This window comes from Anolis carolinensis, chromosome 3 (genome assembly GCF_035594765.1).
Source record: "Anolis carolinensis isolate JA03-04 chromosome 3, rAnoCar3.1.pri, whole genome shotgun sequence".
Lineage (NCBI taxonomy): Eukaryota > Metazoa > Chordata > Lepidosauria > Squamata > Dactyloidae > Anolis > Anolis carolinensis.
In genome coordinates this window covers 109,350,039-109,377,368 of record NC_085843.1, presented here as the reverse complement: position 1 = coordinate 109,377,368, position 27,330 = coordinate 109,350,039, and the positions used below count along the sequence as shown (strand labels likewise).

Genomic DNA, 27,330 nt, shown 5'->3' with positions numbered 1-27,330 from the left:
AAGAACAAATTGAAAGGATTATTTGTGTGTTTACACAGTGTTGTCTAAGTTTCAAAACTCTTTATATATCTGTAGAAGAAAGTGGATGAAAAGTGGAGAGAATATATTTATTTTATAATTATAAAGTACTATTGTAAATGTTAATGAGAATTGAAAAGTTTTCTGCTTAGAAGTAACATGCCAAGTTAAAAAGTAACAACTGCTAAGACTAGATAGCATTTTCCAGAGAATGGCTTTTGAAAAAAGATCTAAAATGTGAAGTTGTTGATCTAACTAAAATACATAACATATAAGTGCAATTAGCCGCTTCATGAAAGAGTTGAGAGCCATCCAAGATAAATTTAGTTAAAAAGAAACCATTAGGGCAAAGGTCAGATTGAAAAGTCTAACTTTTGCTGTAATCTGTCGAAAGTGTTTTAACCCTTTTTTATAACTGTGGAGTTCTATATCTGGAGCAATCTTATGCAACTTGCAATATTCTAGAGGTTTTGGACGAGTCTGATCAGCATTAGCCAACAAGGCTAACGGCCAGGGAGTGATAGAGGTTATAGTCTGAAGGGCACCAGATTGTGGAAGTCTGTCTTGGTTTATAATAAAAGTTAGACATTTGACACATAAATCAAATACCATTTTTTGCCAACAAAGAATCTGCAATGGGAAATCTTGCTCAAAGCTTTAGAGGGGTGTGAGAAAAATGCATTTATTCACCAGACAGCCTTGGGCTGCAACTACCTTCGGATGCAGCTAACATAACCAATGATAAGGAATGCTGAGAACTGCAATCCAGTAATGTCTGGAAGATTACACTTTGACCTTGCCTTAGGGATGTCTCTGAGAAGGTCAGAAAGTACAGAGATAGATCTGGTAGGCATGAAAAACAATATCAAAAGTTCCCTCCTAACAATTTGTAAGAAAACAATTACTTTCCACTATAATGTGCTGGGGGAACTAGAGTTATTGAACTAGAAGCCTTTGGGAGGATGCATTGAAACTGTAGTCCAACATATCTGAAGGACACCAGATTTGGAAAAGCTGGGTTAAAAAGACTGTATTGTGCAATCCAACACAACTCTCCTAAACAGAGCTGAAATAACCTGACTACTATTCCTGCACCCATCCTTTAGGTACCATGGCTGAAGAGACAGCGCCTGGGGTCAGGGCCCGGCACCAAGGGGCTCTTTATACTCTCCCTCCTGACTGTTGTGTCATGAAACAGATAGAGCAGGTAGACATCTCCAATGGGCTGGATTGGTCCCTGGACCATAGGACCTTCTTCTACATTGACAGCCTGACATATGCTGTACATGCCTTCAACTATGATGTGTGCACTGGAGAAATTGGTATGTTTGCTTGTATCAGATGTTTCTTTTAGCATCTATAGAAATACACTGTAGATGAAAATCGATAGACTTACAATGCATTTCAGTCACCATCTTTGCTGGGGATAAGTGTGCAGGACTCCTATGGGAGTGAAGAACTACAAATAAAAATGCTAATTTAAATTGTGTTTTTCGTCAATTGGAATTATATTAAAATTGTTATTTTAAGGGTTTTATGACAGTGTAGGTTTCTTATGCTGAAGGTGAAGGTTTTCCCCTGACATTAAGCCTAGTTGTGTCTGACTTTGGGGGTTGGTGCTCATCTCCATTTCTAAGCCAAAGAGCCGGCATTGTCCATAGACACCTCCAAGGTATGGAGCACCGTTACCTACCCGCCAAAGCGGTACCTATTGATCTACTCACATATGCATGTTTTCGAACTGCTAGGTTGGCAGAAGCTGGGCTGACAGCGGGAGCTCACCCTGGTCCCTGGATTTGAACTGCCAACCTTTTGGTCAGCAAGTCCAGCAGCTCAGTGGTTTAACCCACTGCACCACCGTGGGCTCCTTCTTACGCTATAGAGATACATCTTTTAGAAATGTTGCACCTCCAAATTTCTGTCTATCATGTAGGGACAAAATGTTGGCATTTTTCCATTTTGGGAACTAAATTAACGAAGATGGAGAAAAGAAACATCTTGTCAACTGGCAGAACCTTTTTTATTGCTTATACAAATGAAAGTTATATGTCAGAGGTTCCGAGAATTAGCAGTAGCTTTTTGAATTACAACACCTATAGTTTCCCAAGGGATTCTGGAGTTTGCAGTCCAAAACCTAACTATCCCAGGCTCTGTTATAACCACCACTTCATCAGCAGACTTTTAATCTGGCCATAATTGCCTGCTCCTTTCTACATAGGAAACAAGGCATTATGACAGATTTTTTAAAATTTTCTCTTTTAAAAATATATATATTTTATTGATATTATCTTATATTTTGTGTTGTGAGAAGATTGTACATTTAATACATAAATAGATATCTACACATCATTTGTCTATTACCACGTGTCTCCACCCACTTCCATTCTATATTGTTTACTCACTTATCTAATATATCATCATTCTATTCATTCTTTTTTTATTACTTTCTTGATTATGTCCTCCATCATACTCTCCTTAACTATACATTCTCCATATTTTCCTTGTTTCAGCTTATATAACCCTCATATCTTAATCCAATATTTGTCTCCCATCTTATCTATTATTCTGTTTATAGGAATGAGATGGCCATTCATATCATATAAATCTCTAATGCTATAGTATCCTTTGTTCTTCATTTCTTTCCACCAGCAAGAATCAAACTCATTCTCATAAAGACTTTCAATTGGGGTCCACTTTGATGTTCCTGACATCCATTTAGGTTTCCATTTTTTCCAAATTTTTAATGACAATTTTCTGGGACCTCTTGTTCTTTTAATACTTGTTTCCAAATTCCTTGTAAAGATTTCAAAGCTTGCCTCTCTCTTAACTCCTTCCTCTATCTTAAACCATTTATCTCTTTTCTCTCTCATATTTTCAAATAGTGGTTTTATCTGGAATGCTTCATAGTATAGTTCTAAATTTGGGATTCCCCACCCCGGTTCTTCCTGGTGTGTAAAGTATTTTTTATTTGGTATTCTAGATTTCTTTTCTCCTAAGATCCATTTCTTGATAGTCTTGTTCCAAATATTAAATTGTCCTTGTTTAATTATGACAGAATTGAGAATAAAGTTTTTGTAGGTGTCACATATGAAGTTGAGTAGATCAACTCTGTATGATGGACTTTCTGTTTTTAATGTTGTGAATTTTTAATCTGAATGTTAACACTTTTTTTTAAAAAAACCTCTGTTTTTAATGTTTTAAAGTTTTACACTCTTGGTCTGTGACCGTAACAATAAAATGCATTCATTCAGAATAAAGTTGCAATTTCTGGATCTCTCTAATGAAACACCGACTCCAAGAGCTTTTTAAAAAACTGAAAAAGTACAAGGGTGTGTGTGTGTGTGTGTGTGTGCTGCATTGTCTTATGTACCCCTGTCCAATTTATTCTTGATGCAGATCGTAGTAGTTGCAAACCTGTCTATAAACTGGAAAAAGAAGAAGCAATGCCTGATGGGATGTGCATCGACACAGAAGGGAAACTCTGGGTGGCCTGTTTTGATGGTGGACGAGTGATCCGTATTGACCCCGAAACAGGTAAAAGATTAATGAGAACTCTGCCTTATCCAAGTGAGCAATGTTATGTGATTCCCATCTGAGAAGACCTGGCGTCTGTGCAACTAAGGGCCCTGCCACACAGCCATATAACCCAGAATATCAAGGCAGAAAATCCCACAATATCTGCTTTGAACAGGGTTATCTTAGTCCACACTGCCATATATTCCAGTTCAAAGCAGATAATGTGGGATTTTATTCAACTGTGTGGAAGGGGCCTTGAGAGCTTTTCAGCTGATAGTTCCCATTTGGAGACAATATTAGTTTCCATAACATGGGACTAAACTTGCATTTTAACATGCTAGTAATTTATTCCTGATGTCTTTTGCAAGGAGCTCAAGATCCTTCTCCACACCATTGTCATTCCCACAACAATCCTATGAACAGGTCAGGCTGAGAAGAGATAATCACCTAAATAATTCCATGGCTCAATGGGAATTTGAACCAAAGCTATCATGGTCTATCATACTAACCACTACCAAAAGGCCAACAAATGGCATCTGAACATACACAAAGATGCAATCTTGGATAACTCCTTTTAAATGTGTACTAAAATCTCAAATGGCTTTAATGTCCCAAATATAGACGGCCCCTGAGTTACAAACATTCGACGTACAAATGACTCGTAGTTAAGAATGGGATGAGACAACAGGAAGTGAGAGAAATCTATCCCTCGGGAGGGAACTTCACTCCTGGAAGAGGTGTCTCCACCAGAGCTTTCTCATCAATTCCTGTTTCCACAACAAGCCATTTTTTTTTTCAAAATCCAATTATCACAGGGACAAGAAGTGAGGTGAAAAGGGGCCAGACAAAATCCATAGATCCTCAAGCCTCATTATATTATACAGTAGCATTGTAAAATGGTGTCTCTTATATAAAATGACAAAATAAAGGTTTGCTTTTGGGATTTTTGTTTTGGGAATATTTTCAAGCTGTGGATGGTTGAATCCGTGGATACAGAATCTGTGGATGGCGAGGTCTAACTGTACTAGTTTGTGCTGTAAAATGTTCAGATAACTGAGTCTTTGTTATACTCATATACTCCATTTTCCTAATTTGATTAAATGCACTAAAACATATATAAGAAATGTTCAGCCTTGACACCAATTGATGTTTTTAGAATTGATTAGCAACTTGTCTCCCTGTTTTAGCCTTGCCTTCTGCCTATATTGTGATTACAAAAAATTAGAAAAAAATCTTCAGTTCATGCGAATAGGATATCTTGTTTAATGTAATTCGTATGTGAAAAGGGATTTTGAGTGGCATGGTGGCTGGACCAACAGCTGTATTTTCCCTATTACTTGGTTTCATGCAGGAAAAAGAATTCAAACGGTGCAAATGCCAGCTTCCAAAATCACATCTTGCTGCTTTGGAGGGAAAGATTATTCAGAAATGTATGTCACTTCTGCTTATGATGGACTGGACAAGGTCAAATTAGCCAAGGAGCCTCGGGCTGGAGAAATTTTCAAGGTAAATAGGTCTTGTTTAGTTTTGGAAATGAGTGCAATATTTCATAAAGATCAATGTTCATTTTTTTCCTCCTGGAGGATTGCAAATACTCTTTAGCTGCAATTTGCTCAGTTTCTAAGATATGATAGAAATGATGTTTTGGCTCTTCTAGCTAGCATAGCTAGTAGCCATAGGTGAAAGTTCAGCAGGGTCAGCTTTGGTTGGTACGTGGATGGGAAACAACAATAAAGACCAGGTGCTGTAGGCTATATTTCAGGGGAAGGAATGGCCAAAACCACTTCTGAGTATTCCTTGCTTAAGAAAACTCTATAAAATTCATAAGTTGATGAGCAACATATGCATAACGATAGCAGTGGTCCAAAGAAAGTAACTTTCCAAAGTTCTCTAGTTTACTCTGGGGATGGGCAACATGCAGGGGCAGTTCAAGCTATATGTGTACTACACAATTGCGCAAAGCGCAATCCTCTAGGGGGCGCAGTTGAGGCACCTCTGAGAGTGCAATTAGCCTGCCTCCAAGCTGGCCTGCTTGCCTCCGCTTCTCTCTCTGACGGGCTTCCTCACCCTCCCACTGCCCTTCCAAGGCCGGGAGGGGAAAGAGTGAAGGAGCACCCAACAGAAGCACCTGCATCTCCCTCGCCCTCCCACCGCCCCTCCAAAGCCGGGGGGGGGGAGCGAAGGAGCACCCATCTCTGTGCTGCGAGGCCCTGCAGTCGCTTCTGTTATTTTCCTGTGCCGTGGCCTCGTGGCGCGGGAATGAGTACTCCTTCGCTCCGCCGCCTTCTGGCTTTGGAGGAGCAGTGGGAGGCTCCCACTGCCCCTCCAAGGCCGGGAGGGGAAAGAGTGAATGAGCACCCAACAGAAGCGCCTGCGGCTCCCTTGCCCTCCCACTGCCCCTCCAAAGCCAGGGGGAGGGGGGGAAGAGCGAAGGAGCACCTATCCCTGCGCCGCAAGGCTCTGCAGCCACTTCTGTTGTTTCCCCACACCGCGAGTTCCACTGTTCTGTTACCACGTGAAGCAGCCGAGAGAGCAGCAAGGAGTAACCGGCCGCGGGGAGACTGAGCGGCTGTAGCAGTGGTGGCAAGCTGAGGCTCAGTTGGTTGTAGAGGCGAGTTGGTGGTGGTAGGGACAGTGGCGGCCTGGCGGGGAGGCACTCCCATGAGGCGGTGAAGGGAGGCTGAGAGTAGGAGCCTGTATCCTGGTGAGTGGGGACTTTCTCCCTCCAAAGCAGACCCTCAAGGGGTTGTTTGAAAGGGAGGGGGGTTCTGCTACTACCTGGTGAAGACCTCTCCTGTGCCCACCTCCTGGATGGGTGCTCCTTCACTCTTTCCCCTCCTGGCTTTGGAGGGGTGGTGGGAGGGTGAGGAAGCCTGGCAGAGAGAGAAGTGGAGGCAAGCAGGCCGGGAGGCAGGGGAAAAAGTGAAGAAGCACTTGGTTTCGGGAGGGGGGGGGGGACAAAAATACTGCTTGCTTACACTTGAAAATTACCTAGTGCCGACCCTGGCAACATGCAGCCTTCATTATAATTTCAGAAAAGTCTTGAATGAGTTACTGTTAGAAGCCCTCTGCAAATGATCAATGTAGACCTCTGGCAAGCAGAATCTGTTCCTATTGATTTTAATTTCATTTCATTATCTAATTTATGTTATATTCTGCCTTTCTACCATTGTGGGACTTAAGGCAAGGAGACCTTTCCCTATCATGATAGTCTGCTGAGGTGAAATGCGGGGGTGGGGTGGGGTGGGGGGAACCAAGGGGTGGATGTAAAGTGACCAAAAGAAAAAAATCCCACTTGCTTTGAGTTTTGGGTTCCTAGCTGTCATTAATGGACATGGCAGATAATACAACAAGATATGTAGCTTTTGAAGGATAAATTATTATTCTTTCATAGCCACCCCTCTCCATCCATGTACTCAAAAAGTGACAATCTCTTTGTACCTCTTCCTGTTGAGTAATTTCAAAAGCATTTAAAAAATAAAGCAGCAGCAACAACAGCAGTCTGGGCAGATCAGAAGATTCTTGAGTTAGCAATAGAGCAAATGACCTTAAGAAATTACAAGAGCAGAGCTTTAAAAATTACAAATTACTTCATTGAGAGAACTATATTTTTATATAAAGGAATGTTAGGGCCTATCTATCTATATGTCTCTGTGGAAACATCATGTCTCTCTCCATGCTCACGGAAGAAGAACTGGAAGACTCAAAGGCTTGCCATGTGGCCAGGAAACTGAATAAAAAGAGGCATGTCCCAGAGAAGTCTCGGTCTAACAAACAGGAGGCCATGTATAAATATGTGAAAGGAAGTTATAAGGAAGAAGAAGCAGTCTTGTTTTTTCTGCTGCCCTGGAAACTAGGACTCAGAGCAATGGGTTCAAATTATAGGAAAGGAGATTCCACCTGAACATTAGGAAGAACTTCTTGCCCATATAGCTGTTCAACAGTGGAACTCTCTGCCTTGGAGTGTGATGGAAGCTCCTTCCTTGGAAGCTTTAAAACAGAGGCAGGATGGCCATCTGTTGGAGCTGCTTTGATTGTGGTTTTCCTGTATGGCAGGGAGTTGTACTAGATCAGTGGTTCTGAACATGTGGGTCCCAGCTGTTTTGACCTTCAACTCCCAGAAATCCTAACAGCTGGTAAACTGGCTGGGATTTTTGGGAGTTGTAGGCCAAAACACCTGGGGACCTACAGGTTGAGAACCACTGGACTAGATGGTCCATGTAGTTTCTTCCAACTCTATTAGTCTATGATTCTATGTGACAAAAGGAGAGAAAGAGAGAAGGCCAGACAAAGAGGGCAATGGGGGAAGAACTTTCCCTGCCAGCTAACTCATCTGCCCATCTATTTCCTTGTGGAGGACTATAAACTTGTGCAGGATGTGTTTGACTTCCCACAAGATTTTGTGTTGTAATGGACACACTGCTTTCCTGTCTCTAACAACATCTAGCTCAGTAACCACAGGTCTGTGTTTGAAATCCACCTTCTTCACTCTTTGCTTCAGTTATGCAGTGGAGGTGTGACTACCTGAAAGGGCTTGGCAGATTATGTGCCTGAGGCTTGGGTGATCCTCATGAAACAGCTGATGGGGTCCGGATCTGGTGTGGATCCCCCAGGAGCCTCCTGCTCTAAGGCATTCCCTGCCAGTGCCTGGCAATTCATGCCTCTCAGTAAAACAGGCATTACAGATACAGGTGTGCCAAGTGGCGGACTGGAGCATTCTGGGCAATGTGTCAGTTCAGATCCACCACCAGCGTAAGAGGCCAATTAGGAAATCGTGTCCTGGAGGTAAACTCCTTTCCCACGCTCTTCACACCATCACGGTACCATAGGGATGGAAAATATTCTTGCCAGTGTCTCACTTTTTTGGCTAAATCAAAATGCCGTTACACAATGAGAGGACTTGTTGGGAATTTGGCAGCCCCTGTAAGAGCTCTTGCCTCTAGCTTATGAGAGAGAAAAGGAATGAGGGCGATTGGTGGTCGAGAGAGAAAAAGGGAAAGGGACAGAGAGTTTCTAGCAAAACTTTCACTGCAAAGAGTTTGTACCTTTAACTACACACACACACACACACACACACACACACACACACAAAGATGTTCTTGACCACCAACGAAGATGCAAATTTACAAGTGTTCAGTTTATTGTTCTAAAGGTTCCTGCAATAACAAGGTTCCTAGTTTTTCACAATGGTGTGAAAATCAGCTGAATACATTCTGTTAAAAGACCAACCAACAGAAGATCTAGCCATCTTTTAGTGTTGTGACCAAAAATACATCAATAAAATAATTTTTGAGTAAACAAAATAAATGTACGCACCAATTAGGCTTTTACATTTCTTTCTATCTAGCAAATGAAATGCAATGTTTGGCTACAGAAATATTTGCAGTTAGATGAGATATTGCCCCTTAAGAAGGCTACTGGAATGTACATAGGCTGAAACGTGTTGGGCTTTTCCCAAAATAAATGCAGCCATCCAATGAGTGTTTGGAGATGTGTCTCCCTTTTCCCCTGTGGATTCCTTAGGCCCAAGGTGACATTTGCAAATCCTCTAAGTAAATGAACAAGATAGGTCAGTAATATAGCTACAAGCTTTCAAAATAGTAATAAGGAGCAGTTTATATTCATGAAAGACCACATCTCACGAATCCTGAGATCATTGGGAAAGGCCCTCCTCTCGATCCCACCACCATCACAAGTTCAGTTGGTGGGGACGAGAGAGTGGCCCCGCGGCTCTGTAACTCCCTTCCCAAGGAGGCACATTCGGCCCCCTTGTTGTTGGCTTTCTGCTCCCCAGGGAAAACTTTCTTATGGAAGCAGGCCTTTCCTGACAACATACAATAGCAGCCATCTCAGCCAGACAAGACTCATATGGACAATGACTTGGAGCTCTTTGTTGTTTAGTTTAATGCTTAATGTTTTAATTGGTTAGGATAGCCTCAGTGACCTGCAGCATAGGGTTTTTAATGATAATGTTATATGTGATTATTTTTATGTTTATTTATATTTATGTAACTTGTGTTTTATTCAATGTTTGGATTTATTGTTTACATGTTGGGTGGGTGGGATGACTGGGTAGATGGGATGATTTTTTTCTGCATTATGTAGATGTCCTTTTACTTTTTGTACACCGCTTTGAGTCCCATACGTGGGAGAAAAGCGGAATAAAAATAAGTAAGTAAGCAAATAAATAAATAATGTCATGCAGAGCTGACAACCAGGATATCTGTATTAGCAACTTTGTGTTCTACTGAAATACCAAAACAAAGAATTGATTTCAGTTAATTTAGTCAAATATTTATGTATAAAATATGCAAATATTGTCTACATTTGCATATTGTCTACATTTAGGTATTATACTTTTTTTCTTTAAGAAAGGCCCCTAAAATGTGGGGGTTTTAGATTTGTAAAAATCTGTATAAAAGGAAAAAACCTCCAACCCTCAAACAGGGGACATTCCTTACAATAAAGGACACAGGGCTATCCTAGTCCAAAGACATTTTGCTGCCTGAAGCAAAAGACTAAGTAGCACCTGTCCTTCATCTTACATACAGGGTTAGGTGGATTGCCAGATGTTCCTTGTTCATAATAAAAATGATCTATTTCTTGTCCTTTAACAGATAACAGGACTGGGAGTGAAAGGAATCCCACAGCACTACTTTGCTGGTTAAGTGTTTGTTCATAATGATTGATGAAGATACACAGATCCAGAAACAAAAATGAACAAGAATGGAAGAGTGGAGTTTAAATGCATATAGAGTATTTTTCTACTGAATCCTGATGTTGCTTTCATATTTTGCTGCTCTGTAATTATTTTCTTTTCTTTGTGACTGATTCAGGTTTTATTTAATAGGGTAAATAACAACTTTGATGAGAAGGGAAGTTTTCATCCAGAAAACTAATTCAACCTTGATATTATTATATTGGTATTATTGTCCTGGTTTTGAATCCAAACCCTGATAATGTGGCTGATTTTTGCACAGTTCAAAATGATGTGCTTGTGGAGGTTTTGCTCTCAATGTACAGAAACACTTAATTGGATCCTGAATTAGGATTAGTAATTATATTAGCACCATTATTTTTAAAATATAATTTAGGCTCCATTTACACTGCCATATAATGCAGTGTAGATGCATATAATTCCATTCAATGCAGTTCACTGTAGTGTAGATCCAGCCCAAGTCTTGTTCATTTCATTGGATCTACAGGAAGTATAGCAGACCTTGAACAATTTGTTCTTTTGGACTATAGCACTCAGACCCCTCAGTCAATTTGACACTAGCCATGCTGGCTTAGGGATATTGGGATTTGTAGGTCAAAGCAATAACCTTTCCAAGCTCTGTAGCAGACATGTGTCCACCTAGACATGCATGGAGAAATATTCAGGATCACCATGTCAACTACATGAACCTATAGCATTCCCTAGAATCTGCAATGATTTGCAGATTGTTGTTACATGCCTTCAGGGAGATTCCAGCTACTAAGGAAAATGTATTACAGAAGTTCTCCAAGGCTGAAAGTGTGTGACTTGCCCAGGATCTCCCAGTGGGTCTTCATGGCTGAGAGGGGATTTGAATACCCACATGTCCCTCGCCCGTTTTGTCGGCAGTTGCATTTTTTGGGGAAAGGGCCCAAAGATGTAGGCACCCACTTACCTCTCCATCGTTGCCCGAGGAAGTGTCTTGCAACGTTTCCTTGGCACTTGGGGGATAAATGGCCTTTGGGAAAGGGGACAGGTAGAGCTTGGAAATAGTCACATGCTAAACACAGTATTTTATATACATATTCTACCCATTTCAGTCTTTGCATAGATTATTAATATGAAAAGGTATCAATAAAATATGTATACAGTACATGCACTAGGTTCATTAATGTGTTGGATTTACAGGGTCAAAAGAATTAGCAAGCAGTTGTGTCTTTGGATTGATTCTGGGAATGCAGCCAATTAGCTTTCAAAACAAAAATATAATATAAACAAGGGATAACCCAGGGAAACTTGAATATATAAAACCCTGACAACTAACCAGGTGCAATTCAACCATATCATGCATGAAACAGATAGCTAGCAGAGAAGCCCCAAGTAATGATTGGTAACTGATTAAAAAAAAACCTCAGCTGCAAAATAAACAAATATAAAAAGCATAACTAAATTCATTTTTAATTAAATGAAAAGTAGCCTTGTTCAGAAGAGAAATAAAATTTGCTCCTGATAGGCTGATGAACAGACAATGAGGGGTTAAATAAAGTATAAAAACATGATTTCAGGGAGGAAGAGGATAAATTAAGACAAGGAGTTCTTGTTGGATATTGAGTTAGGCTGCACAGGGTGTGTTTGTTATCTGATAGATTAATAAAAACAAGTATAAATTCATTTGCACGTTATAGAGTGCCTGCTAGAAATGTATGCCAGATGCTGATTTGAAGAAGTGTAGATTCTATAGCAGAAGAGATATACAGTACACTTAAAGAATGGCATAGTGGATTAAGAATGGGCCTATGATTCTGGAGACCAGGGTTTGAATCCCTACCCTGCCATGAAAATCCACTGAGGGTGCACCTATACTGTAGAATTAATGCAGTTTGGCATCACTTGAACTGCCATGGCTCAATCCTGTGGAATCCTGGGACTTGTAATTTTAGAAGTGTTAGAATATGACTCTAGAGATCAGGATTCAAATCCTGGGAGTTGTAGTTTTAGAAGGTCTTTAGTCTTCTCTACCAAAGTGCTGGTGCCTCACCAAATGACAACTTCCACAATTCCATAGCATTGAGCCATGGGAGTTCACGTGATATCAAAATGCATAAATATTGCAGTGTAGATTTACCCTAGGTGACCTTGGGCACCCTTGTGCTGGCAGGACTGCTGACCAAAAGGTAAGTGGTTTGAATCCAGGGAGCAGGATGAGCTCCCGTCTGTCAGCTCCAGCTTCCCATGTGGGGACATGAGAGAAGCCTCCCACAAGATTAGAAACATCAGGGTATCCCCTGGGCAACATCCTTGCAGACGGCCAATTCTTTCACACCAGAAGTGACCTGCAGTTTCTCAAGCCACTCCTGACATGAAAAAAAATCCCTTAGAATGCCCAGTTTAGGGCACAACATATGGCCCGCAAAGGCTATCCCTTTGGCCCACAGAGGTTAGGGTCAGCATAATTTGGAAATAATTTGAAGACGCATAACAACACGCAACATTGTTCTTAGATCATGTATCTCTGTGTTCTGTAATTCTCCCTAAGGCAGTCGATAACTGTATATATTAAGTTGATTAATAAATAGCATATACAATCTAAAAAACTATCTGTGTATTCATTGTTTCATCTTAAATTGCCTGAATTCCAATGCTTGAGCCAGTTTAAGGTGAGTATTAATGGTAGCCTAGCCTGTGTATTTGGACGATATCTCAATCCTCCTCTGCTTCAGTTTTACTTTTTTCCACATGCTAGCTGGAGGATTTGGGGGAGTTTTAGTCTAAAAGGTACACATATTTCCATCCTGTGGGGACTTGGCACAAACAGAGGGACCAGATTTGAAGAGAAGATCAGAGCCAAGATCAATGCCACCTTTTGGTTATTTGTATGAGTGAAGCTGTTTGTAACATTTACCCAGCAAAAGGTCATCTAGTAATGATTTCTATTTTAATTCCCTTGATTAATTCAATTAGATTTCTTGAGAATGAAATGGCTTGTGCAGCTGGCTCATGTCCATACCAACAAAATTAGATTTGGAAATAATGGGAGGCAATCTTGTGCCTGTTGTAATGAAAAGAAGATAAAGAGGATGGTATTGTGGATATATTTGAGTGGATTTAAACACGGGATGTAAACACAGTTGTTCATAAGGAACAGCTGATACAACTCCTTACTTAATGGCAATACTTGATGGGAGAACTCCTTTTCACAGGATTTTGTAATAAGGAGCAAGACTTAAAATTCTGTGTGCAATTCGGTTCAGATGGGAAAAAAAACAGAGGGGATAATGGTTACCTATACAGAGCAAAGATATTGGTTGACCACAGAGGACAAAGCAAAACAGTTCTACAAAAAGATGATAACAAGGAAGAAGTCTAGAAGCAAAAGGATTATTCTCCCTTGAAAAGGAAGAAAACGAAAAGGTGCTTTTTCTCCCCTGAAGGTGAAGAAATGGAAATGGACCAGGCAATGATGAACTCAGACAACCCTGATGAGAAAGAGGAAATTTCAGAAGAGAAAAAAGAAATAGAAGATGAGTGAATGAAAAATAAAATTCTATTCAAATAATGTCAATGGGAATGGAAAAAATATTTAATAATATTAAAAAAGGGAAATACGAAGTGGTGGCACTCCAAGAAACACATATTGCTCAGAGACATGTTGCTCACCTCACTCAAAGAACATTAGGCAAAGAATACTATTCATCAGATTTAGGGGGAAAAGGGGAGCAGTCTTATATATAAAAGGAAAAGGGGAAAAAAGAAGTGATAGGCTCAATACCCAAAAGCTTTTTAGCATTAAGAGATGAATTTGATTTACAAGATAACCCATAATCCAGGACTAAGAGACTTTACATACTATTCACACAGACACCAAAACTGGTCTAGAATCAATATGATTTGGACCACCAAATTATTAATAACAAAAATACAAAATATAAAAATTCTTTCGAGAGAACACTCGGATCACTCCCCTGTGATACTTAAACTAAATCAAAGAACACAATATTCGAAATGGAGGCTAAATGAGAACTTAATCAAAACAGAAGAGGATATTAAGAAAAATAAGGAACAGATTAAAGATTTTTTCTCCTTGAATGATACACTGGACGTGAAACCAGATAATTTGGGATACATACAAGGCAGTAATGAGGAGTGCGGATGAGCTTCCTCTATCAGCTCCAGCTCCATGTGGGGACATGAGAGAAGCCTCCCACAAGGATGGTAAAACATCAAAACATCCGGGCGTACCCTCCCTTTTCCCCCTTTTTATGTAAAATTTATTTGGAAAAGTTCAATAAACATTTTTTAAAAAAGAAAATCTGTTTGCAAAGCATTAGCTTGGAAAGCATTAGCTTTTTAAATGGGATTTGACAGTTCGGGTGTTTTCTGGTGCTTTCATGTTAAAGTCAAGACTAAGCTAATAGTAATTGGCTGGAAATTATGCAAGCTTGCTAAAAAAAAAATAGGATCGTGGATATTGGAGAAATTGGTCTCACCAGCAGATGAATACAAACTCACTTGAGGCTTCAGACGATGTGGGATTATTATTCTATATTTCTTATAAAAAGAAAGCCGTTCTCAGCAGTGGATGTTCCCCTTTTTTGTGCAGCAAAAGTCAAGCGTATAATAATGTTTGCCTCCAGTCAGGTTTAGAGAGAGCAGTATTTTCCCCACATAAGAATACTAGTAAAAGAACGAGATTGTTCCAAGCTTTATATAACTAAGTCACTTCCATAGTTGCTTTTAACTCCACACTCAGTTCTAAAAGTTAACTCTACAAAGCAGTACAAGCTTACACAGAAACCACAAATTTCAGTATGCAGCATGCAGGGTTGATACTTTCCCCCCTTTTTGATAATGAGAAATGCATCTACAATACTTGGAAGAGTTCAAAATAAAGAAAATGATTATTTTTGAGTGCTCCATTATCTTTTCTTGTTATACAGAATTAGATTCATGCAGAATGGCTGGATTCCAAAGAGATGTGAGCAGAATCCTACATACGTAGGAGAGTTTTCCCATCCTCTTCCCATCACAGACCCTTGATACCAAAAACACTACTGAGGATCAATGTCATTTCTAAAATGATATACAGTATAATGGTAAACTGGTAAACTGGTTGTGATTTCTGGGAGTTGTAGGCCAAAGCACCTCGGGACCCACAGGTTGAGAACCGCTGGCTTAATCCTTTGTGATTCTGGGATTTGTAGTTTGTTGTGGCACCAAAGCTTTCTGATAGAGAAGGGTAAACTTGTGAATGGAAAGGGCCATTTCTCTTTGTTATTTTCACTGAATTTGAATCCTCTTATGACTACTTTTCAGATAAAATAGAGATTTCGTTAAACAATCCATCCACTTTAGGCCTTATTTATCTGGTTATAAAAAGAGGCAGTTTTAAGACTTTGGTGCCCTCTTGTGGCTTTCTAGCCTAGTGACAGGTATTATTCTTATATGTGTTCTGCTTGCCCTGATTAAACATTATCTTCTCCAAGCTTTCCCATGATGTGGCCAACTAACTAGTCAGGGGCTGATAGAAGGGGATCTTTAAGCTGCAGTTGGAACATATTTCATTATTTTATTAATTCCAGCAGGGTTCCTGTGGATCTGCAGAACTCCCTGCTGCAGGTCAGATTAGGTTGAACGCAGATGGCCGCTGCTCGACCACAGTTTAATGAGGCATCAGTACTCTTTGACAGAGACGGCTAAAAGCCTTGTAAAACGGCCACACCTATGATTGCATAGCATTGAGCCATGACAGTGAAAGTGGTGTCAAAATTGCATTAATTCTGAAGTACAGATGCATCCTATGTTAAGTGTGTTAACTTTCCCCTGAGTTGGGTTTCTTAAAAGGCTGTTACATAATAAATATGTGCAATTATCTGTTACATTGTGCCTTAGGGTACATTTTATACAAATAGTTTGAAAGCTTTCAGTAATAGCCATTGATTTATTCAAACTAGCAATTTAAAGGTTGTATGTTTATATTATTCTCTGGGATCAACCGTCTTTGGCAGAATTAAACCTTTATTCACAGAAATAGGATTATTGTCTGTGAGTGGGGAAGCTTTGGGGGAAAATGGACTGTAATTCCTAGAACTGCCTGCCCAGATGTTGGTGGGGGATTCTAGCAGGATATAGTCCCCCCCTCCCCAAGATCAGCTAGGTAACCTTTTTGTGTCCTATAGGTGATCTCAAAGGGTGAACTGATAGATTTCAAACCAGTTAGAAGCAAGAACTGAATACAAAATGGTGATCCTGGCCCCAATTAAATATCCATGGGACTGACCACTCTTCTATTCCCAATTTGTTACTCTTTCTGTCTTCCTTCTCACCCAGTGGGATGCTGCGGAAGGAACAGATTGCTCCTGACAGCAAAAATTAATTGTTAGCAGAAGGCTTTTGGGATTAGAGATTAGATTATGGATCGGATACAATGAAAGGAAGATCTAGGTTGTCTGTTATACACAGTACAGGGAGTCCTCAAATTACAAATATCCAACTTACAAATGACTCATAGTAAAGAATGGGGATGAGACAACAGGAAGTGAGAGAAGTCTACCCCTCGGAAGAGAAATTCACTCCTGTCAGAATTATCATGGGGAAAAGGTGTTTCCAGTGAAGCTTTCTCGCCAATCATTGTTTCCACAACAAGCCAAATTTTTCAAAATCCAATTATCACAGGGACAGAAAGTGAGGTGAAATCTTCTGAATAGGGGCAAAGACAGCAAAAAGAATGCCATGGGACTGTTAACCCTTCCCTGTGTTATCCAAAACCTATATATATATATATACACACACACACACACACACGTACGTATATTTGGCTGGAGTTAACATTTTAAAATTTTACCTGTTCTTAAGTTACCTGTTCAACTTAAGAATAAACCTCCAGAACCCATTTTGTTTGTAACTTGGGGACTGCCTGTTTGTGAATTATGTTTATATGTTAGGAAAGAGCCAATGAGAAGGAAACTGAGATGCCAAAGCAAATAAATTCAAGACACTTTTTCATGACCCTGAAGGAACCTCCAGCTCCTCAATATCTTTTCACATACCGGGAGTAGACAAGTGTTTTTGAGGATAAGTTGTCCATGTGTCTGTAGCTGCATTATTCCAAAGGTGCTCCAGCATGATCCACTTCAACATGATATAATATTAACTGATACCCAGTCAGGAAAGAGTAGGGAAAGCTTGGAGGGGGGGGGGGGGAGGAAGAGGGAAAAGCTTAGCTCCTCAGTACGCTTCGCGGAGCCTCAAGGCCTCCGGAGAGCACACTTTAAGAACCACTGTCTTAGAGGAACCTTAGAGGAACATGTGTGGATTTTATGATCACAGGTTAAATCCTTTTCATACAAGTAATTGAATGCTTATGTAAAATAACAGGACGAACAGTAATTGCAAAAGAATATTCATTATGCATTTCATTATTTACTCAGGAAAATGAGAGATTGTGCTGCAAATAATTGCTAGCATTCTTTGTAAAAGCTAAGATGGCCAGATCCTGGAACAATGCCCAAAGACTCTCATTTTATAGTTACCTCAAGAGAATATAGTCAGATGTACTTATAAGAAAAAATTACAGCCAGAGAAATAAAAGAAGATAACTTATTTATTTACTTACTGTATTTATATACCACTTTTCCTCACCCCTGGGGAGACTCAAAGCGGTTTACAACATAATAGTGGTAGAAGTCAATGCCAAACATACATGTAAAAACCAAGTCATAATATCTAAACAATACCATATCTCTCTCTTAGGCGATCCCTCATAGTTCGAGGATGATGGTCCTCCATTTTTTGGAAGATGCCTGTGCGTGATTTTTTTTAAATGTGTGAAGGTCGGTGCACGGCCGGTCACAGATTGAGGTCCCAGCAGCGGTGTGGTTAACACAACGAGAGTGGCTTCTCAGTCTGTTGCAGCCTTCTTCCGCCTTCACAGCCGTTGTAACATGTACCATGTTATCCTCCGCCTGCTCCACCATTGAGGTCTTTGGGTCTTCGGATTGTTCTTGGTCTGGATTCCCGCCTGTGGCCACTCCTGGGAGTGCATGACTCCAGTGGTTGTGCCCACAGGTTCATTGGAACACGCAAGCCCCCTCAGCACAGCAAGGTGACAATCCATCGAGGATTTAACTATGTGCTGAAATCATGAAGACCATTAAAACATAAGACATAAACAACATTTAAACATAAAGGCATAGAATTCATTGCATCCTGTTAGTCATTTTAATCTGTTTTCAAGAACTAAATGCTGACTCTCCAAATAATCAGTTTGAGTTTTGTTTTTGCAGATATTAAAATATAGAAATAGTGTAACTAATAATAGACATTGTATATTGATGTGTGAATGTACAGTGTAACATAAATAACTGTATTTCTTCAATTCTATGTCACACTTTTTTTCCTATATAAACATCTCTAAAAACGGGGTGTGTCTTAAAATCGCAAGTATATCTTATGTTGGTTTTTGTTGTTTTGTTTTTGTTGCTGTTGTGGGTGATGTTACTGATATTACAGTATGCCTTACGATGGATGGCAGGGCCAGTCCTCTGTTGTCTCATTGTTCACTTGCTTTAAAATTGTCTCTGCCTTCCCTTTTCTCCAATTGCTGCAAACTGAGAGCCCTTCCACACAGCCCTCTATCCCAGAATATCGAGGCAGAAAATCCCACAACATCTGCTTTGAACTGGGTTATCTGAGTGCACACTGCCATATATTTCAGTTCAAAGCAGATAATGTGGGATTTTATTCAGCTGTGTGGAAGGGGCCTTAGTTTATGTATTTATTTATTTACAACATTTATATTCCGCCCTTCTCACCTCGAAGGGGACTCAGGGCAGATCACATTGCATACATAAAGGCAAACATTCAATGCCATAACATAGAACAGAGACAGAGACGAGACGCAGGCACAGGCAGGCCTCGAACTCATGACCTCTTGGTCAGAGTGATTTGTTGCAGCTGGCTGCTAACCAGCCTGTGCCACAGTTTGCACTCAATTAACACAGCAGAGTGATAGAGGAGGAGGGGAAGAATACTCCCTTTCCCTGTAGGCTCAAGCAAGAACAAACTGCTGCAGCTTTACCTCACTTCTGTGTTCTTTCTCATTAATATCCTTTGCCATCTTGACCATATTCTGAGGTTGCATCATCACATGTGCCCTGGTTTTCATCTGTGAAATCTCAAAGTGTATAATAATATAAGACTTTACAGAACTATCTTGCTTGAGGCTGCATGTACAGTATTCTTTAAAGGCTCGAAAATAAACCATGGAAAAGTGGGATTTGGGGAAGTAAAGTAACATGTTTTTCCATTTATTTTGAATGCAGACTACTCCAGTCTGAGGGCCTTGAAGATGATTTTTCCTCCATCAACAAAAAGGCAGCATTGATTGGTTGTCTTTAAAATGTGTGATTAATGTACCATATAGTTTCATCATGAAGGACTATGCAGCCAGGTGACCCAAAATTAATGAGTAAGCATGGTTTCCTAAAATTCTTTGATTCCCAAGATGATGCTATAGATTTACGTCTAGGATTTCAGCAGGTATTGGCACAAACCACCTGGTTATTAATAACAAGAATAGGTGCATGGAATCAGTTCCTGAATGGCCAATTATCATGAAACTAAATTCCATTAAAGTTACAATAGCATTCAGGACATTCCCTAGTACTGCTCTCCAGCCAGCTTTATGTTGTTGCATTGCAGCAGTTGTATACTATGCATGAGTCTCGTTAGGTGGAACATATGTAGACAAACCAGTTGTGCACTTCTTCATTTGCTAACCTCCCATGGTCTTTTTTTGGTCATCAGGAATTTCCATAATTGCTATTACCACATGCTTTCAAAATTAAAGTTGGTTGCTTCTTCATTTCAGATCCTTATTTTGTTACTCTGTGCTAGAGCGAAACTGTCCTCCAATTATTACTCTTTTCCCATCCCAAGTTTTCTGCTGACAAAATGCTTATAATTGCCAATGCAATGTTCAGGGTCATCCAAGTTCTTTTTACTGTTACATCCTAATCTACAAATACTTACAGCGTTAAAACAAGATTATCATACATTCAGCTATATTGACTTGCCTGGGGAATGTATTACTAAAAACAATAATTATAATAACATAGCATTACTGTTATACTAGTTACCCTAAAAGTACCAGATCCTGTTTGATCTTGGAAGTGAAGTAGAGTTGGTACTTCAATGGGAGACCATAACTGAATACCAGGCACTGTACACAATATTTTGGAAAATGGAACTGACCAAACCATCTTGGAGTACAGCACCTAGTATTCATTGGCATCTCCCTTCCAAATACTCCCCAAGGCCGACCCCAGCTTCGTTTCCATAATCAGTCGGAATCTTGGAATTTCTTAAATTCTAGGTAATTCGGCAGTGACTATACCCTAATTTTCTCAAAGCCACCTGAGTGAAGAAGGGATTTCACTGTGAATTGACTATGAGTCCAGATAATTAGTTCTCCATCTATTTCCCAACATTCCAGTTTTTAATGGTTTCCTATAGCCCTGGGATTCAACATACAATAATGTTAATCATGAAATTGACTGAGGAAGTCAGGTATGAACAAGGGATAGGTCATACCGTAATTGTCCTGTGTTGTCTTCAGCTGCCTCTGCTCTCTTATGGAATTATATGAGGTAGGCTGCTCTAAATTGCTCTTGACTAATCTGGCTGTATATTTTTAAAACAATTCCTTCACAATTATTAGTAACTGTGGAAAAAGCACCATGATGGAGTACATTGGACTCTATACTGCTTTCTTTCTATTTTCCACTTCTCTTTCTTTCTCTATAGATAGACAGATATCTGGTTGTGGAACAGCTGGCTATTATTTGGTTATTGATTCAAGCCATCAACTATCTATTTGGATATTGCCACATTCTGTTTAGGAATAAAATAATTCAGGTTCTTGGCTAGTCAAGAACATGGGTGTTTCTGGGTAGTGGCGGAAATTGCACACGTCTCTTTAGGAACACATCACATTGCACTATGGATTTTATAATTTTACACCACATAAAGGAGCAGTAGCAATATTCCATGTGAATATAACAATAATAGCTTAGTAATTCAAGAGGCCAATTTGTGCATGACTGTATGGTGGCAATTTATGTAAGCATGACTCAAATGAGGATTCACTGAAGTCATGAAAGATTTAGAAAGGTGTGCCAATCTGCTGGGAGTGAGTGAGATGGAAAGGGGAATAGAGCCAACTGCAAGATTTGGGGATTCATGCCTACTAATCCCATCTTGCACTGACTTCCATTAGTTCTTCCCCAGGGTTAGGAAACATGTGGCCCTTCACATGTCTCAACTTACAATTCACATACGTCCTATAAAATTATAAAGGATTGTGTCAAAACAGCAGGAAGGCCAAATATTTCATGTGTATGTACCTTTGACTTATGGTGATCCCATGGATTTCATGTTGTTTCCTTAGGCAAAGAATACTCCAAGGTAGTTTGCCAGTTTCTTCCTTTGGAATATAGCCTTTAGCATCCAGTATTCATCAGCAGTCTCCTATCCATTGACTAGTCAGGGCTGATCCTACTTAGTTTTCAATATCAGATTGGATCTGCTGCCTTTATGGCTCTTAGCCATTCCTGCATCATCCACTTAAAGTCACATCAAAATAATTTACCTCAGCAATACTCAGAGAACTTCAGCTTGTCAGTTAAGGTTGTTAAATTTAGTGGCCATGTTGTGAGCTAATTTCATATGTAATATGTAAATATATCATACACCCTGTTGAAGTTGAATTTAGAGTACGGACTGTGGATAGAGGACTCTGCCCGGCGAGATATACGCTATACAAGATTATTTCCCAATCAAACATATACTCACCAGGGTTGAAAGCAGCAACAGAGGTTTATTTGCAATCCAGCCAGAAGGGATACGTACAAGGCTAGCACTAAAAATGCATAACATGGATACAGAGGGTGCAAGGCTTTATACATTTGACAGTTATTCAAAATTTCCCACTCTGCCCGCTTCCTTCCCTGATTGGCCAGGAGGACAGGCTAGGATCCACACTCCTATTGGCTGCTGCCTTGATGATGTTGCTGCCTCCAGAAGTGGATTCCCTGGTGGAGGGGAGGAGGTGGAGGCGGAGTGGCCTGGGGAAGGTTACTCAGCTGTTGAGGGGCAGCTTTCCTGGGAGGAGGCAAACCTTGGAAAAGTCTGTCCCCCCCCCCCCCCCCCGGGATGCAAATAAGTCTTTGATTGTTTTTAATTTCCTGGTATTGGGTGAGGAGGAAGTTTCCTGGAAAATGTGAGGGTGCACTGAGACAAAGGGCAACAATCCCCTTCAATCAAGTCTAGGGTGTTAGACAAAGGGACCCAATACGTGTGTATCCTGAGAGTTCCTATTTTCCACGGTCGGCTCAATAGAAATAATCAGCTGGTGAGCGCCAGTCAGTGGTTATCAGATTTGGCAGAGGAAACCATCTGTTGTCCAGTCAGCGAGCATAATGGATCTCGATTGTCACCTTTGTCTCAGGATGTGCCCTTCCAGATGTCCCAGGAAATTCTTTAGCAGGATTAACAAGAGGCAATGACCTCTTTGCCTGGCTTTGTGCAGAAATCATTTTTGATTAATATATTTCATAAACTAGGGTATAGAGCAGGCATGGGCAAACTTTGCCCCCCCCCCCCCAGGTATTTTGGATTTCAACTCCCACAATTAGACTGTACCCTTTCGGCTGTTAGGAATTGTGGGAGTCGAAGTCCAAAACACCTGGAGGGCCAAAGTTTGCCCATGCCTGGTATAGAGGGAAAGGGTACAGTCTAAGCAGATCATACTAACTACATTTCATTTTAAGAAACATTGTATCTATATTTTTTGTTATTACTCTGTTTGTGCTGAGGTAGACATATAGACATAGGTATATGGGAAAGCAAGTGATGGAAGACAGGACAGCGGGGTAGGAATAGACAGGAACGGATGCCTTGGAGGAAGGGAAGGATAAATTTTATCAAGGAATTGAGGATTAGATTTGTAGTGTAAGGGATCTGCTGCTGCGGATTCTGTCTGCATGTTTTCTGGTATGAATCAGTGCATTTCTATGGATTTTAATTAATATATACATAGATGGAAAGTAGGCCTTATACAGGGTAAGGGTTGCTGCTGGTTCGCAGCAGGGTTGAGGAGGATCCATGGAAAAGGGAAAGGAAAAATATTTTATTTCTTTTTATTATGATGTCCTTGGCAAACTACAAATAATTTGGGGTGGGGGGTGGGGGGTGCTGTGTTCAACAACACTCTCTGTGTAAAAGAGACATATTATATAATATATATACACCAGTCAGTATCCCATATCTTACTGATTTTCCCTCTTAAGATGATGTTGGTAAATTGGGCAATAAATATTCTTTACCTCTGTTATGGTTATGAGAGGCCACTGAGTTAATTTACCTGGGGTTAAGAATTTGACTTACATGAGATAAATGCTTCCATTCACCTAGACTAATAAAACATATTGAATAACAATGTATGTGATCCGACAGACGTGGTGTGCCAAAAAATGCAAACAAATCTTCACCATAACAGGATTTCAACAACATTACTATTTTCTGCCCTGTATACATAGAAAGTAGCTTCTTTTTACACCAGGATGGGATCTTTCATAGTGCAATGGAAAAAAATATCACCCAGTATGGTAAATTGTACAGGTTTATGGGAATTATTGTCCAAAATATCTGGATTACCAAATGTTTTCCCTTCCTGCTTTGCAAAACTTGGCTCACTTGGCATTTCATGGAATTTTTATTGTTGTTTCTTCAACTCATTTCTGACTTAATGGCGGCCTAAAGGTAAACCTATCATGAGTTTTCCTTGGAAAGATTTATTCAGAGATGGCTTGCCATTGCTTTCCTCTGAGGCTGAGAGAGTGTGACTTGCCCAAGGTCACCTATTAGGTTTCCATGGCTGAGTGGAAATTTGAACCCTGGTCTGCAGAGTCATGATCCAACTATCAAAGCAGTCAACCAAGCTGGCTCAGAGTACCTGTGTGGGGGGAAAAGGAGAAAAGTAAACTGTGATTCGTATAAATAAAATGAATATATTTCTCCAGAGTACTTGTTTTCTTTTCAGCTCTTGCTGAAAGGTGGTTGAAACACAGGATGAACGGACACATAATCCCTGCAAAAATGTGTAATTTTCAGGAGCTGCTGGATTCATCATGACTTGACTTTGGAACATGTTTTTACCAAGAAGATTTAGGTCTTGGGATCTAGGGATGCACATCAAAGAAATGTCAAAGGAGGTGGCCACGTGCAGTCTTTGAGGGGGCCACATGACAATGTTCTGCTTATGCTGAAAAAGAAATGCTCAGGAGCATGAATGGACATGGCTGCCAAGTCACAGCAAATTTGCTTTTCTAAGATCAAAGACAAGGATTTCCCAGAAAAGGCCTAAAGGCTTCAGCGTGCATCTACACCATATAATTAATGCAGTTTGGCACAATTTAACTACCATGGCTAAATGCCATGGGATCATGGGAACTGTGGCTTTACAAGGTCTTTAGCCTTCTATGCCAAAGAGTGTTGATGCCTCACAAAACTACAAATCCCAAATTTCATGGCAGTTAGTGTGGTTTCAAACTACATTCATTGTAAAGTGTGGTTGCACCCTTGGACCCCAGTATATCATGTTTCCCTTTAAGGAAGTACAAATCTTCCTTCTGATTTAAAAAGAAAATTAAAAAGGAAACAATGTGATTCCTTTGGATATGATAGCGTTTCATTTCTGGGCAGAAGACTTTGGGGATTGCTTACTTCATTGAACTGAAGTGAAGTTTCTGCGTTAACTACCCCAGGGATTAGCATTTCATTATCTCAGGTCCCTTCTACATTGCCATATAATTCACATTATCTTCTTTGAACTGGATTATCTGAGTCTGCACTGCCATATAATCCAGTTCAAAGCAGATAATCTAGATATATATGCCAATGTAGAAGAGGCCTCATTTTGAATGCCTTCTTGGGAACAGCCTTGTGCACATTACTTCAGAGTAGGGCCTCTTCTACACTGCCATATAAAATCCAGATCATATGCTTTGAGCTGGATTATATGACAGTGTAGTCTGATATAATCCAGTTCAAAGCAGATAATGTGGATGATGTGATTTGGTAATCTGGATTATATGGCAGTGTAGATGGGCCTTAAGCAATATAGATCCCAGTAGAATTTACATTTGAGAAAGCATAATAAGAACTGTTAGAAACCCTGCACTAGTCAACATACATGCTTATTTTGGAAACAAGGCTTGTTTGTCTGATATTGTCATTTATTCAAAATATTTTCCTGGACATTTCCAGCTAAATGGAAATCTGTGGCCCCTTCTACACAGCTGCATAAAATCCACATTATCTGCTTTGAATCCAGTTAAAATCAGATAATGTGGATTTTCTGCTTTGATAACCTGGATTAGCTGACTGTGTAGAAGGGGCCTGTCTGCTGAAATGCAATAGCATCATTATTAATCCCAAGTTAAATGTGATCCTATACTATGCTATGTTCATTCCCAAATATTTTGACAGATGTTTTGAATTTTCAATGCCTAGAAGCTCCAACCAGGAAGACCAGTGCTTAGGCATCCCATCAGAGAAAAGGTCTATCAACCTACAGTTTTGATGTGCTAAATCAAGCAATTCGTTGGTTTGCTCTTCCTCCCATTGCTGTTATTAATTGCCATTAAGTCAACTTTTACTTATGTTGAACCCATAAATGAGAACCCTCCAAGTCACAGTCCTACTCAGGCTTTGCAGACTCAGGGCCATGGTTTCCTTGGTTGAGTCTATCCATCTGGAATGTGGTCTTCCTCTTTTCTTTCTACCTTCTGCATTGCTGTTGTTATTGTTGTTGTGCGCCTTCCATTCATTCCTGAGCTATGGCAACTCCCATCTTGGCAAGTTTTGTTAAGAAGAGGTTGCCTTTGCCTCACTCTGAAGCAGAGAGACTGTGACTTGCCCAAAGTCACCTGGGGGTGGTGGTGGGTGGGTTCAGCATTATGGTCTTTTCTAGGGAGTCATGGCTTCTCGTGATATATCCAAAGTATGACAGTCTCCGTTTAGTCATCTTGGCTTCTAGGGATACTTTAGGCTTGATTTGATAGGACCCATTTATTGGTCTTTATTGCACTCTGTGTGTAACTTGCCTCCAGCACAACATTCCCAAGGAATTTTTCTTCCTTCACTGTCTAGCTTTCACAGCCATATAGAAATGGAAAATACAGTGATGTGGAAACTCCTAACTTCAGTATTATATGTTATATCCTGATATTTTGGAGTCATAGAATCATAGCATTGGAAGACGTAGGCTTGATCTACACTGCCCTATATCCCAGGATTTGATCCCAGATTATCTGGCAGTGTAGTCTCAGATAATCCAGTTCAAAGCAGATAATCTGGGATAAAATCCTGGTTATAGGGTCGTGTAGATCCAGCTTTAGAAGAACAACTATGAAGGAAAGAGACAAGACCCTCCAGTATATATAATAAATTAATAATAATAATAATTTTATTCTTGTACCCCTGCCTCCATCTCCCCGTGGGGACTCGGGGCAGCTTACAAATGCAGAACAAAAGGACAATAACATCAGGAACCGAACAACGCAAACAAAAATTTAAAAAGACATAAATAAAATGATAACTATCAATAAAACACAGGTTAAAAATACAGCAATAGAGTCATAAAAATGGACTGGGCAAAAGTGCACTAAGTAAGACTTGTAAACATGGTGGAAGTTAAAGTGCTTTATATATAGTTGTATATATAGTTGTATATATAGTTTTATATCAAGGTCACGATTGCCCGTGCCATTGTATTTCCAATGTCTATGTCTGATTGTAAACATTGGAGAGTGACAAGAGTTGCTCCTTTGGGATCACATAAGTGGAAGAACTCACATACCAATGGTTCCCAACCTGTGGTCTGTGGACCACCAGTGGTCCGCAAGAACTAAAATATGGTTTGCAGCCTCACCATAACTACTAAGGATAATAACACAGCCCAACCAAAAAAAATAATTCTTGGTGTCTTCGTTGCTAGGCCTCTTCCTGGGGTGCTGATTCAGAAGATTGTATTGGATAGA

General features: G+C 40.1%; 1 protein-coding gene across 3 annotated transcripts in view; it reads left to right on the top strand.

The window, feature by feature from the left end:
- The window catches only part of LOC100551599 (regucalcin), a 28,175-nt gene extending 15,350 nt beyond the window's left edge, over window positions 1-12,825 (top strand). For 2 of the 3 annotated variants that reach the window (XM_008107117.3, XM_008107118.2), the window contains 4 exons: window positions 1,125-1,340; window positions 3,415-3,552; window positions 4,886-5,040; window positions 10,152-12,825. In XM_008107117.3, the coding sequence (XP_008105324.1) occupies window positions 1,125-1,340; window positions 3,415-3,552; window positions 4,886-5,040; window positions 10,152-10,202 (560 nt within the window). In that variant the 3' untranslated portion in view covers window positions 10,203-12,825. The remainder of the gene's footprint in view (window positions 1-1,124; window positions 1,341-3,414; window positions 3,553-4,885; window positions 5,041-10,151) is intronic. The other variant, XM_062975343.1, reaches the window with a different exon arrangement.
- Window positions 12,826-27,330: the final 14,505 nt, after the last annotated feature.